The 15844-nt window shown below is 29.0% G+C and overlaps 1 protein-coding gene across 4 annotated transcripts in view; it reads left to right on the top strand.

The window, feature by feature from the left end:
- LOC107456699 (uncharacterized) overlaps positions 1-15844 on the top strand; it is an 84169-nt gene that overhangs the window by 61771 nt on the left and 6554 nt on the right. For 3 of the 4 annotated variants that reach the window (XM_043055139.3, XM_043055134.3, XM_087150193.1), the window contains 5 exons: positions 5154-5223; positions 9404-9487; positions 10548-10619; positions 14046-14144; positions 14227-14268. In XM_043055139.3, the coding sequence (XP_042911073.1) occupies positions 5164-5223; positions 9404-9487; positions 10548-10619; positions 14046-14144; positions 14227-14268 (357 nt within the window). In that variant the 5' untranslated portion in view covers positions 5154-5163. The remainder of the gene's footprint in view (positions 1-5153; positions 5224-9403; positions 9488-10547; positions 10620-14045; positions 14145-14226; positions 14269-15844) is intronic. The other variant, XM_043055153.3, reaches the window with a different exon arrangement.

A 15844-nucleotide genomic window follows, 5' to 3' on the forward strand; every position in this document is an offset into this window, starting at 1 on the left:
GTTTTTTTATAAATACTCTGAGATAATGCAAATCCTGTACTCGTTGTTAGATTTTTTAACACAAATTATTTTCCTTCCCAGATTTTTAGATCTTTAGTTAATGTGAGGACTGAATAGCGGGAACCTAATAACCTAGAATTATATTTTTATTTGATGGCCTGTCTCACATTGATAACTATAAAAACTGTCATTGCTATTTAGGAGTATTTCATGACAGTCGACCTTCCCTCTCTCTCTCTCTTTGTAACACTTCCTCACGCAACGTTTTCCCTTTTCATTGTTTCCTTTTCACAATACACATGAAAGAAAATATGAAAATAAAAGTTTCTATAAAAATAAACATATTTACTTACATGCTTGCTCGCTTTCACTATCTTATATGCTAAATAGAAGCATCAAAACCAATGTCTATTGATGAGATATGATTAAATCAAAACGTACTTAATTTAACGTAAGAAAATATTTTAAATGTGTATGACGACAGTTATGTAAATGGTTTTTTTTATTTTAGCTTTGCTTTAAAATGGAATTTTTTTGATAGAAGAATATAGCTGTATAGAAAAGGAACATCTGAAATTCGACAAGTTTATCTCAAAATTTAATGTTTATAAGGTGAACGCATGTCCCACAACCTTAAAGCGTGCTTAGGACATTATTCCTTTCTTAAATGATTCCACGTTATTATTTCGGCACTGAGGGTGTCAGTATAATTCACCATAAAATCCCTTTTCACCGGAATATGTTAAGGAACAAAAAAATGTGATACACTGTTAGAATTTTCATTCTAAAATTAGGGTAAAATAACTGGCAGCAGTCAGTCCATCCAAATAGACTTAAAGTTTACGGTAAACTACATTTTTACTATGACGATTTTGAAAGTATGATGGTTAAAAACATTCACAATAAGCATGGTTTCAAAACCTTAAAAACGAAGCTTAATTGGACATTGGAATTAAGCTTTCCGTTCGGTAATGATCTTAGGATATAGGTTGAGGTTGATTTATATTTTATCAAATGCAATGTGGTTTGATGAATTATCTTGCTGTTTCACCTATCATAAGAAATGGAAAATACTAGACTTTTCTGTGTTAGACAGCTTTATAGTGCTGCTACCTATGTGTGAATAAAAGTATCGTATTATAATAGTTCAGGGTCCCAAATTAGCAAAATTTGCATGGTGAACTAAAGTAATAAATTTATGATTGTTGAAAAGTACAGGGTTATTCATAATTCCCTCCGCCTGTAAATGCCATTTTTCCTTACTACAACTGGCTTTAGTGGTACATGCTACTGCCATCTACTGGCAACTGCTTAAATTAAAACGTCAATACTTTCGGAATAATTTCATATGTTCTTTTTTGCCATATTCGTCTTCTTTTTACTATAACGCTTCGAAACCTCGGACCGGAGGGAATTATGAATTACCCTGTATAAGAGTTGATGCGAAAATCTTTTTTTAATATAACAAAGCCATCGTAATTGACACTTTTCATCATTTATTTTATGGTTTTTAATACATTTATTTTAGGGTTTTTAATACATTTATTTTACGGTTTTTAATAAATTTATTTTTTGATAAAGAACAACACTTAAGAAAATATTTCAATTTTTAAAGTTCACCTTTTCTTTAAAATAATTATTTTTTAATTAATAAAAACAAAAGAATTCTCATGCAAGAATATTATATGACTCTCAATTCTAAATATCATTTAGAATATTAATATTCAAATATTACTAATATAACTCCACTTTCGGTTTAATGCACTTCTGTATTTGTTCAAATGTACATCCTCACTCCGTTAAGTGCCCTTTACTTAGGTTAACAAAGATAAATGTCTACTGCTACCAAAAACTTCCATTAGATCTACTAAAAAAACTGCAAATTTTATTTATCGTGATCTCAGAGAATCTATCGTCTTTAGATATCTTACAGTATCAGATATCAGCCTTATTGTTGTGATGTATTTGATGTTTTCTCTGCAGCGTTATAGGGTTACTCTGATAATGTTAGTGATTTGTACAGTTCTCATCAAAGCATTCAGTAAAAATTAATTTCACCTATTTTACAGAATAAGGCTGTAACGTTATTTGGTGTTAAGAACTTCGATTTTGGATTAGTTTCATCTTTAAAATGTTAATTCTAATTCAGATGAAGACTAGATTGAGTCGATTATAGAGTATAATAGCATGAATGCCAGAAACGACTACATTGCACCAAGTTCATATTTAAAAACAAAATGGACGATATCATTTCCACAATGTAATTAAATTAAAAGGTACTATGAACGTTAACCGACACATAAAGGCAGAAGTGAAATATCAAATAAATCATGTGTTTACACAGACAGGTCCAGTAGAAAACTTGTACTGTAATCTTCATTCATCAATTCTGTAAGTCTCCAGTAGATAAGGCTAATTGTTAAGTAAAGGGTTTTAAATTATTATTATTTTGATGATAATTTTGACAAGTATAAAACACCGACAACAGCAAATTATTTCATCAGGCCATGCTTAAAGTTAATGTTCTTCTTTACTATTAAAGAATTTTTAAAAGAATATTTCTAGCTAATAATTTATACTAATAACAGTATTTCCATTAAGAGAAAGCTCATCGGAAAATAAAATTCCCAGAAAGCATTTCAGTTTCAATTACTGCTAAGGAATTTATTTTTTTATTTTTTTATAATAATAATTATAATAAGAAATTTGTGCGAGGATTAAATATTTTAATTATAGCACCAAAGTTCAGCATTTCGAAGAATTATCTAGAATCTTCTAGAATCCTTAATAATAAGCATCAGAAACAGAAAATTCATCTAGAAATTTTGCATTCGTTGGGATATAATTCTTTAAGTAACTGCCAAATATTTAGACATATATTTTAATTTGAATTAAATATAATTCTAATATATAAAAATGTATGTATATTTCATTTATTATAAGTTCTTTTAAATTTATTTTCCGCATCAAAATTAAACGTTCTTTAGAAGCATTTTCATTAGTATATAATTATTTTATTTATTTTCCATTTAAATTTTATTTCTGATTTCATTTTTTTCCCTTTTATTACTTTACTTATGCAAAGCTATTTTTTAGATTTAATAAAATTTGTTTTAAGGTTAAAATCTTTTGCGAGAAATTATGGATCTGTTAAACATAAGTGCATTAGACTTTAATCAGATTTAGACATATTTTTGACGTATCGTACTACATCTGTTCATCGAATAAAAATAATCACAAAATATGTGTTAAGGCCCTTACAACAAATTTTATTCATAAATTGTCTTAAAATTTCTCTAATAATCAGTTGAAAAAATTTCGGGAGAAACATTTTGAACTATTACAATTATTAAGATGATATCAATTTATTTAACTATTCTTTTACTATATTTAACCAATATAGTCAAATAACCATAAAAATACGATATTCAAGCTGTTAACAGTGAGAAATGGCGTTTATTGACAGTCTTCAGCTAATATGGTTAAACAGGCAAAATATTATGCGCTCCAACTAGGACCATCTAAAAAAGCCACTTAGTTTTTTCAGGTGGTTACATACTATAGCCTAAAAGGATTAACATGTCACTATCATGGCCTGCTTAGTGGGAGATTAAATCTCAACTTCTTCAACACATGAAGAGTTTCCACAGCCTTGCAACCCTTAATCGGTGAACCTGGACTATTAGAATACAAAACTGTCTTTCAAGCATTAATGGTAAAATTACAGAGCAGCTTAAGAAAAAATTCTAGTACTTCCCATTTTTCAAGATAGATGGTACCTCTAAATAAACTAACTAAGCCACATTCCCTGTAATGATTAAATTAAACACATTCCATTTCATTTGACAATACACAACTAAGCTACAAGCTAAATCTAATTTCCATTTCCGAACAAAAAGCCTAACATAACCTAACTCTAAGGAACCGTTAAAATTTATTTTAACGGTTTAGAAACCTTGCTAGTTGAAAATTGTTAGAAAACCGTGTAGTTTTATACTCACGGTAAATTGTTAAGGAATCGTACAGTTTTATACTCACATCTTGTTAGCCGTGCCAGCTGTAAACGGTTATAAGCAATGTTCCAACCCGTAAACTTTAAGGTTAACTGCATTGAGAAATTGCTGCTGTTCATTTTACCGCAAATTTGGAATGGAAATTTCAACGGTGTATGAGATATCCAGTTGCAAAGAAGGAAACAAAAAAAACAAAAAACACGGATTCATTTCAATCTTATTAAATTACTTTTATTAATTATTTTTAATTCTTTTTTACTTTTACCGTTGATACAAATATATCTCATATGGTATATAAAATAAAATAAATATAGAAAGAATTTTTTTTCTAGTTATTAATTTTATTTTCCTAATTATATATCATAAAATAATTAAAGTTTCTGTAATTTTATTTTTAAAAAGGAAATACTTTTCTTTGAATTCAACATATATAGGATAGTCAATATGACAGCTATTTTAACTATAGTCTCTATTTCTCCTTATTAAATGTTACTATAATAGCCAAACTGCACTAATGAGACAATCATTATTTTTACGGATGAGATGAATTTATTTTAAAATGTAAATGTAAAAGAATGGATTTGAATTTATATTAATCATTAGTTTTTTTTCTTCATATTCTCTAAGAATAAACTATCTGATTGAGAATATCAGTAATTTTAAGAACTTTTAAATATTCTAAAGCTTATGGTTACTTATGAACTCTTACTTAAAATAAACTCAAGTTGTTTTCATTCAATCAAATTTGTGGGAAATTATTTATAAAGTGGAGTAAAATATTTTGGAATGTTTACAATAATTCCCTTTCTCGAATTCTAATAATTTCAGAGAAAACAAACAATAATTCAATAATAAAGGAATAATAACAATGATAAAACAATTTTCTTGTTCATTTCAATGATTCAATATTGAAATGAACAAGAAAAAATGGCGATATAACATAAAAATTAGCAGGTAAGCAAAAAATTTATAAATAATCTCTCATTTTGGCACTAAATGTTTTTTTCAATAAATTATGCATGATCAAATGCTTTCCAGCAATTTTATTATCACTAAAATGTTTAAAACATCACTCGATTTGAAAGAATTTTAGCTGTTTTAAAAAGAGCTGTAATTAATCTCTTGTCTCTTTCATTTCAGAACAAACGAGATGAAAATATTTTTGTTTTTGAGCTGTATAATTTTATCTGGAGCTACAATCATACCAAAGGTATGCACTTTTCTTTCATTGTTAAACAGTATTGCATAATTGTTTCATTATAACTCATTAACTCCTCCATGATCTCTTAAGAATTCTAACATATATATGTGCTAACATTTATGTGTATAACACAAGTGCTGAAATATTTTCGATTGTTTCAGCCTTTGTACTGGATACCTTCGTTTCCGCCACAATTTTAGAAAATTTTTCTCTTTTCTCCATTATCTTGCTTATACCTTAAATATTAATCGATAGAACATTAAGTCTTTTATACTTCTTAAAAAAATTGCAGAAACAAAAATTCGTGTATCAAAATCATATTATTACGGACATAAGTTTTCGAGTTATTTTATAGGCTACGTAATTCAGTTTTGCCTAGAACAGTAGGGACAGAATCACGATTTTTTGTAGTTTTATACTCTCATGCTTAGATATCAGTAAGATGAATCAATATGTAAAATATTAAAATTAGTCTATTTACAAATTATTAAGTGTTTACTATGTAAATGTTTTTAATGAAGTTTCGCAGATTTTTTGATACACAGAAAAATAAAAGCAGTAAAACTTTAAAATTTTAAATACTCGTACTTATGTGGCTGAAGAGGGTTCAATTTTATTCCTTGTTTCTGAGTTTTGAAATTTCAAAGTTTTGGTTGTTTTTTAGATATTTAGTGTTTCCTACTCCTTTCAATTACTGTACAATTTAACTGCAGAATTGATAGCAATAATATGTTAAATAGGGAGAAATTGCCTATCTAATTATAACAATAGAGGGAATGTAAGAATAAAATTCTGTCCAACACCTAGAGTTTTTACCCCTCTATAGGAATTCCACTCCGTATCGGCTTGGACAAGTAATAGGGAGTAAAATCTTCTCACAAAACTCCGTAGTTGGCCTGAGATTTCACAGAGATTACGTACTTACTTATCCTATTCGCGCCGAGCTGTCACATAAGGCCTCGATTCTTTTACTCCACACACTCACCCCGCTTTTTTTTCCCGTCAGGCGCCCATAAGCTTGCAGCAGTTTTTAGGATTGCTTATATCTGTTTTTAGTATGTGACCAAGCCATCTCCATCTTCGTTTGAAAATTTCTTCATTAACAGATGGTATATTAGCTTTTGTTAAAAGATCTTTATACTATTGGACCAGAATATTTTTAGTATTATTTTTAAGCATCTATTTTAAAAAGTTTCAAATGTTTCTCTTTCTAATTTCCGGGGATTCCAGCATTCGGCACTATACAGAAGAATGGAATGCGCGGTAGCCTTATAGATATTTATTTTTGTTTATAGCCTTATATATCTATAGCCTTATTGATATTTATTTTTAATTTCATATTTGAGGCTCTCCAAAAATTGTACAGACCTCTAAAACCGGATCTAGCTTTTCTGATTCTCTTGTAAATATCATCGTTACTTCCGCCCTGTTTATTAACAATAGCTCCGAGGTAAACAAAAGAACCAACCTCTTCGATCCTTCATAGAGGCTAAGTCTCCACAATTGCGTGAGCAACAACATGATTATGGCTATGTGGTCAGCACAGCGCACAAGACACCATTACTTTCAAAACAAAGCGAATCCATTTTATTTTATTTTATATCCGTCGTTGAACAGCCGACCCAATTTCGGGTTTACGACTACTAATGTTCAACTCCGTAGCCTTGTAATTTTGAACCAATCTAGAAGACACGAAAACTCCTGGATCAGTACACCCAGACGTATTGATTTGTTATGGGGACATGGAGAACTTTGTGACTCAGCAGATTTAACGTGCATCAGTCACCATACGGGAAGTCATCGGCAGGCGTGGATCAAAACCACGAGTTCTTGGACATGGGCCTAAAGTGAACCCATTGATCTAAATCCAGGTGGGGTTCAGGACACTGCTGAAAACTAAACACCAGTTCTTCACGAAGACAGTTCAGAGTCTTAACCACTGGGCCCTATGAGCTCGGAAAATAGTAAGAACTAAAATATCAAAATAAGGTTCGATTGCTGGTGAGTGACAGTCAGCAATTAAGTAATAATAATAGTTAGTTAAGTAATAATTCAAAAAATATTTTTTTAAACTAATTAAAAAAATTTTAAGTAACATAAAAGACATTAAAGTATAAATGCGGTAGTAAACAAGACTAAGTGAAAAAAACACCTTAAACAATGTGATCTGAAATGAACTGCGTTCTGTGCTTCATAGTCTGGCGAACGGTGGCAAGCAGTGGTTATGACTCTTTGATTATACGGAATAAATAAATACATAAACAAAATAATAATAAAAACAAATTTCATTCTATAGTTTTTGTTAAAATAGTATTTGAAAAAAAAATTCTGCATGTGAAAATGATAAGCGGTTTTGAGTGCTAAATTTTGCATTGAATTTTGTTTTTCAGATCAAATATTATAAAGCATTGAAATTTAAATTTGTGAATATGATCAGAAAATTGTGCATAAATCACCATAAGATAAATATAAACTCAAATATAATATTTAAATTTAGTGTCTAACTTGAATTTCAAAAATATCCTGCTGGACGCATTGCAGTGTGCATTGCATTTTCAGCACATATACAACTGCTAAGTTAAAATTTAGAGTACAGAAAGAGTCATTTTTGTTTATAGACATAACTGTATCTTAATATTTTGTTTTAAATAATGATTATTCATCCATTGTCTTTGGAAAATATATTTATCTCTCTCTCGAGATTTTTATACGATCGAGCTTAAATTAGTGTAAAAAAAAGTGATACAATTATGCCAGATGTAAGTTTTTACATTGTTTTAAATATTGGAAATATAAAAGCCTAATGCACAACTATTTTCAATTTGAATCGTTATAATAATATAAGGGTACTGTTATGTAGCGTTGACGAGTAAAATTATTTCTTATTAATTTCTTCTTATTGTACATTCTGTATTTCTTAATTTTAAAGTTCAGTTAGTTATGTTTCAAATCCAAGCAATCGTTACTTTTATCACAATTAACATTCAACATTGTAATAAAATTAACGATTTACATAATAATGATTATACAATATTCTTAGAACAATGTTCGTACATAAATGTATAATATTTATCGAATTCATTAACATAGTAATTTTTGTTTTAAAAAAATATCGATTTATCGAAGAAACAACTGCGATAAATGAGAAGCAATAGCGGGTTTATCCCTTGCAGCAAAATGAAGAGAAGACAGAAATGCTAAATCTGAAAAAGAACTGCCCATGTACAACATTTAACAATTGCAAAAGAATGTGAAAAAAGAATTTCATAAAACCTTAAATATTAAAAGAAAACAGTGGTGAAACATGAAACTATTCAAGTACTTTCATTTGTTATTAATTTTTTTGCAATTGTATTTAAATCAAATGCATATTTAATCATATGCATTTAAATCATGATGATGTAAAGGAATTCAGTATATATTTAAAAACTGTTTTTAAAAATGTACAAATTCCTTTGAACTTTTTAATGCTGTAACACTTTTTATTGTTGCTCCATAAATATGCAGAATTTGTTTAAAAATCTTCTATGGGACATTTTTATGAGATAAAGAAATTTTAAATATTTAAGAGTGATGTTTTCATTTTTCATGCATCTAAAAATATATGCCTTAATATTAATATATTTTTATTTATATTTTATTTTCTACGTCTAATGTCTTATTTATATTCTAATATCTTATTTTTATTTAATTCATTTCAACAAGTTTCATATATCTACAATTTAAAAAATTGAAGGCAATCAGAATTTGTTTCTTGTTTGTTAAAAACTTACTTCTCAGGAATTAAACGCGAAATTTTCAATTTCTTGATGCCGAATTAAAGTAAAATTCTTAAAATATGTATTTTTAGAGTTACAATCGGATCAATTTCAAGTTTCAAAGTTTGACCTTCAAAGTTTTTGCGATAAGTTGTTTTAAAATTTAAAAAGAATACCAGTGAAAGTGTTCATTGTAAAAAGTATTCAAAGCTTTAGCATTTATTGAAATTAGAGGAGCGAAGAAATTTTTTTTTAAAACTTTAAACTAAACCAAAATCATTATTGAATTAAATACTAATACAAATCCTTAAACATTCAAGATTTTTTTTCTCATGTCCTCTTTAAAAAATAATTAATAAATAAGCATAAAGTAAATACTCGCAATCTTACAGTGTCTATTCCTTTTACCTATAGTTTCCATTTTCCTTTAGGCTCAGTTAGCCGCTTTGTTAAGGATGTTAATGGGTACTTCGTCGTTGTCTTCTTTTCTTACACTAGGCAACAATGGTGATAAGGTATGTAAATACTCTTACTTTTCTTTACGTTTATAATACATTATATATTAAAATATATTATATTTACTTACGTTTCTGATATATCTCTTACATATTATACATTATTATAGTGAAAATGTGTTATTATAGTTGTGTTAATAAGTTTTTAGGCGTATTTGATACAAATAAATGAATTTTCATAGAATATAAACTTTTACTTAAAAATGAATAAGTTTCAAACTCCATGAATAAGTTTTAAACGAGTTTCAGACTTTTAATAGGTCTTTCTTTAATAGTACACGTATTAGACATAGAATAATTTACTAGCATCGATTTATTACAAGATATATATATATATCCTCTTTATCCAGCATCTTCATGCCATCTTCCTTAGCCACACAGCTTATTTTAGCGGTCTTTTTCTCGAATTGTAGGTACCCAATTAACTGTATTATTTCCTCGCTTGTGTATGTAGAAATCTTTTCTTGTACATATTAAGAAAAAAAAGAAAGAAAAACTTTCACGATACCTTATTAGTGGTACTGTAGAATACATCACGGAACACTTCCATGCCTCTTATGGTGGTAAACTTTCATTAATGTATTTCATATTTTCTATAACTAGATATTTACAGAAAATATTGACAGATATTTTCAAAGCACGTTGAATATTTTAATAAATTCTAATACCAAGTTAAATAACTTTGAAATAACAATCCAGTTAATTTTAAGTGAATTAAACGGGGTAATTCCCCCTCAGAGGGACAATAAGGTTTCACAGGTTTACGCAGGTTTTATAATGAATATAAATATTTTTTTATGCATTTGGTACTAAATATTTTTTTATGTATTTGGTATTTGCATATTTGGTACTAAAATACTTCAGGATTTATTACATATATTAAAGGTTGACTGACACAATAATTTTATGTTATGCGTCACATGTTGGATAAAAATTTAAAGTCATGCACTGATATTTGTTTTTGCGTATAATCCATGTAAGATATGCCTAAAAAATTTAAATTTTTCTTTGATTTTCTTTAAATAAATTATCTTCCAACTTAAAGAGTTTCCTTCCGTAGGCTACAAACACTCTGTCTTCAAGGTTTATATTGGCGCCCGGTTCATCAAGAAAGCGTGAAACACGTGCATTGGTAATCGCATTTTTACATACTTACAAGGTTTTTCGTTTAAAAAAGAAAAAAAAGCAAATGAATAAAATTTTGAAAACTCTTATTATTTACGATTCTTTACACGCTATTATTGACGTATATTCACGGCTAAGGGTTTTTATTCATTTGCAAGGCAATTTCACATAAGAATCAATCAGAAATGTTTAATTTTTATATTGGCTTATTTATGAATATGAATAAGCTGTTTTTTAACCCCTATTAGACATAAACAATTTAAAATATTGATACATTTACTGAAAAAATATTTTTTGTCCTAATATATGAGTTATTATCTAGCTGTAAATTCACACCAAATAGGAGAAATTGCCAGACATATCAAATATTTTCCTTTATAAGTTTAAAGGCCTTTTACTCCGGGATTGATATTATCCGTAGCAATAGATATCAATGCTATATAGCTATAGGACTCTTTTGTTGACGTGCCTGACAATAATTTTGTAAGTTTCTTATCTTTTAATTCGAAGTATTATAGCAATTAAGAGCATTTACACACGAAAGTTAATCTAACCAATTAATAAATTCTCAGTGCAATTATTTTTCTCTTGTTCATTTATAGGTGGTCCGAACAAGTATTGAAAATTTTATTTTTACATAGAAAAGGCTTTTTTTGAAAATTTAATTCTTCTTCTTCTTCTCATTGGCACGACAGCCCAGGATGGGCCTTGGCCTTCTCAACAAGCCTATGCCAAGACATTCTTCCCTTAGCCAAGATTCTCCAGTTTATTATCTTTAAAACTTGTAGGTCCTTTTCAAGGCAGTCTAAAAATCTTAGGTTTGGTCGTCCTCTTTTTCTTGTACCTGTTGGCCTGGCACAGAAAACTTTTTTGGTTGTCCTGCTATCCTCCATTCTTATAATGTGGCCTGCCCATTTAATCCTTTGAATTTTGATAAATTTAATGACACCAGGTTCTTTATATGCTTTGTAGAGTTCCGTATTTGATCTTCTAAACCAGGTACCGTTTTTACTTATTCCACCAAAAATGCTTCGCAGTATTTTTCTCTCAAAACTAGCTATCATATTTTCTTCTCCACGGGTCATTGTCCAGGTCTCACATGCGTATGTAAGCACTGATCGTATAAGACATTTATAGAGTAACACTTTTGTTTTTCTTTTTATTAGGCTTGACTTAAGATATTTTCTTAGGCCATAAAAATATTTATTGGCCATCGTGATTCTCGTGTGTATTTCTTGTGTAGTGTCATTTTTGTTGTTAATCTTAGACCCCAAATAGGTGAAGCTATCAACGGCTTCGAATTTGTATGCTCCAATTTCAAGCTGTGTTTCTTTATAGCCAGCCTTTGTGCAGGGCATATATTTAGTTTTATTTTCATTGATTCTTAATCCCATCTTAATGGCTTCCTTCTCCAGACATAAAAAGGATTGTGTTAGTGCTGTCTGCGTTCTAGCGATAATATCTAAATTTAATTAGGTTACTATTTTTTAATTGTTTAACACAGTGCAAAAAAATTAAACACTCTGAGTTAATTCCCTAATTATTCGATTTTCACCTTCAAGAATTCAATCTTAATGATTTGAAAACCTCAACATAAATATGCTAATTAATAAGCGCAGATGATATTCTAAGTAATGAAAAGAGACAAAAATGTACTTTCTCTGAATGATTATACCTTCCATCAAAATAGATTAAGCATGAGGGATAACTGAAATCAGGAAAATATAATCATTCAGTTTAGACAAGTGAGTGGTTAAAAGTTTGGTCCCTTAATGTTAGTTTCACTTCCGGAATATTTCATAATTTTACAGATACAAACTTATACAATTTTATCAGTTATAATGGTATGACAAATAAAGTGGTGCCTGTGCTTTGTCTATTGAACTGTTTTACCGTATTGTATGGAGCAGCTTGTCCTTTTTTGAACTTTGTGCCACTAAGCCATACATTCAATTCAATTCAATTCATAATTTTACAGAAGTCTTATTTTTATTTTTTTCTGAAGAACTTATTTATCAATTACCTTGAAACTTTGATTTTATCTGCAAAACTACGTAGATTAAAATCGTGTAAAAATTTATAAGGATGAAATTCAACTTTTTTGGATCATTATTATTTGGGAAATTGAAAAAAAAAATTTGAAAAAAATTATAAATAATTACATATTGCATAGAATTGTCGTTGAATAATCACGTTAAGTAGTCGTTTATCTTTTTCTTAATTAATTCCTTATTTTTAGAGTAATGACGAAACACTCAAAAACTTACATTAACCTTGAGGGATCTAAACTTCCGACCACTACTTTGTTTGTACTATTTCAATGATATTTTCTAGATTCTTACTAACTCCCATTATTTAAGGGTCAGAAATATGAATCCATCGAAAAGAAAGAGTATGTTTATTTAAACATAGAACGACGTTTTTGTACTGGATTCCGTAACTTAATATATGGTCTGTACTAAAATACATAATCTGTACTAATTAATTACCATATTTAAAGAGGGGCCTTCAGAGCTCTAAGATTGAGACTTAGTACGAGCAAATTAGATCATTTTAGGGAGCTCGTTTTTTATTTATCTCATTTTCTTTTCACTCACTGTAAAATTGCTAGAAATATGAATAAAAAAACGAGAAAAAAAAACAGATTTTTTTAAATTGCTTTTCCACTTTTGACGGTTGATTTACATTTCGCATTACGTAAAATTTAGTAATTTGCAACAAATGTGACATTTATTAACTTTATTATAAACATGGGTGGTAGTTTGTTTTATGGCATTTACCTCTGATATTTAAAAGTTCAAGAAAAAATTCTAAAGATTTATATTGTCTAATTTACTATTGCTGACCAAACAGGAGAGAGATTGAACATGTAGCGGAATCGAGGTAGAATGTTCAAATGAGTTTGAATAGCTTGTTTAAAGCCAAAAATAAAAGCAATTTCTCTTACAAAATTACTTCACTATGATTTTAAAAGATCTCCGTATTGGATGTTGCTTAAGTTTATACGACAATAGGGGTGAACACCAAAGTGTAAAATTCGTAGCTCTCTGCATAAATAACTACTTATTTTATTTGAATGTTGGCGCAATCAAAATATAATATGAGACAAGAAACTTGAAATTGTTGAATAATATTGCACTTCAAAATGAAGATTAACTTTTGCATTTCTGTTTGGATACTCTATGTCACAAACCTGATTGAATTAAATTTTAGGGAACGTATATAAACTTGAACCTCGAGTGTTTGATTTTTTCTTTCTTTTCCAAATTGAGGATCTCGTTGGTCAGTATGAAATGATATAAAAATAAAATTTCATAATAATATTCTTGTATTCTTGAAACTCGTACAAATCGAAAGTAGAATTAAAAAAGCTACTAATAAAACAATGAAAATTTTTGAACTTTGTACCGCTTAAAGCAACCTTTTATTTCAGTTTGATTGGCTACTTCCCTATACAGATTTTGATATCAATAATCAAACTGGCAGTTACACAAATGTATGCATCTTCTCTAGAAATCCATTGGAATACCAGGTAATTCAAAATATTCTTTAGAGCAATTACTCGACATGAAGTGTTGTTATAAAAATAATAATGAATCTCATATATTTTCCAGCCAAAATGTTTCCGGTGTCCAAATGCAGCTTATGAATCTATTGTAAGTATAAAATAGGCATATATATATATATATATATATATATATATATATATATATATATATATATATATATATATATATGATCCAAACTACTAGAATATGGTAAAATTTAGAGTATTTTTGGATTTATTGGAACACCAAAAGTTCGGTAATTTTTACCGAAACATTAAGTAACAATTTTGGTAGAATTAATAATAAAGTGTGTATTTATAAATATGTGGTAAAATTCGGTAACTTTATCATGTTATTTGAGCATGTCATAAAAGTCCTTCATTTGGTTAATTTTTTTCTTTTTTTAATTTTGTATTTCTTGCTATATAAGAGGAAATGAGAATAATAGTTTGGAAAACCCCATAAACCATTACCATATTTACGAAAAATTAACAAATGAATAGTTTAAATACCGTTATGAATCGGTTTTATTAATCCGAATTAAGCTAATTTTTTACATAAATTTTATTACTGTACAGTGCGGTCTAGAATTTTACCAGAATTTTTACCCCTTGCCAAAAGAGTGTAGAAAACGAAAACACGTTTATTACTTAAAAATGCCAATATGTCTCAAAGGATAGAGTGCTCGCCTCCCAATGAGGTTCACTGAGTTCAAATCCCAACCATGAATTCCGCACCTAGCTCACACCGATTACTGTCCTGATATCCTCAGTGGTAGACGAATCATGTGCTAGAATCCACTTGTCGTTAGGCTAACCGTGAGAGTTTTTCGCAGATTTCGTCTCCATGTAAAGCAAATGCGGAATAGTTCCATAAAGAGAAAAAAAAATCTTGCACGAAAGCAAATTTCCCTCAATACTTGATCCAAGAGTTCTCTTGCCTCCACAATTGGGTTCAAAACTACAAGGCTACGGAGTTGAACATTAGCAGTCGTAAACTCAAGCAATTGGTCGGCTGTTTAGCGAAGGTTATAAAGTATGAAACATTTCATTTTTTTCACTGATTCTAATGCTATCCACACAACATTGACATTAAAAAAAATCAGATATTTAAGACATTGGAAATGTTCCTATGCTATTAACATTTCTTATTTGTAAGCCAATGCATCGTGTCCTTACGCCACTGCTTCTAGACACTAAAAATACTATATGTCAAATTTAAGCTTAGCATCAAGCTCTGTTAGGGGAAGAATCAATTTTCAGAAATAGTAAGCAAATTATGAAGTTTCTCTGCCTTTAAAGAATCTCTGCAAACTGTCTTCAGTCTATAATGCAACAGATGAAGCCTTTTTCAAAGGAAGCTATTATGGCTGGTAGAATATCATTAAAATATTACGTAATCTGTTTCATATTCGGGAATCTTGATGAACTTTCCTGAAACTTCTCCAGAACCTAAATCAATGTTTATGCAACGAACATAAAATTTTGATTTTATCCTCTTTGCCAACTCAACGACCGATTGTTTATTAAATAAAATTGGGTTTAAGTGTATGGAATGAATCCTTATCGCCTGTATCCAAAATGTAAAAGTTTATTTTGGTTACCAACCCAAAGTCGTACAAAAAGCCCACATATGAGCACATCGTATGACATAGTCTTCTATGATGCTCATATTTGCACATTTA

This window comes from Parasteatoda tepidariorum, chromosome 8 (genome assembly GCF_982258835.1).
Source record: "Parasteatoda tepidariorum strain Cologne lab strain chromosome 8, Ptep-v5.0, whole genome shotgun sequence".
In the NCBI taxonomy this organism is placed as follows: domain Eukaryota; kingdom Metazoa; phylum Arthropoda; class Arachnida; order Araneae; family Theridiidae; genus Parasteatoda; species Parasteatoda tepidariorum.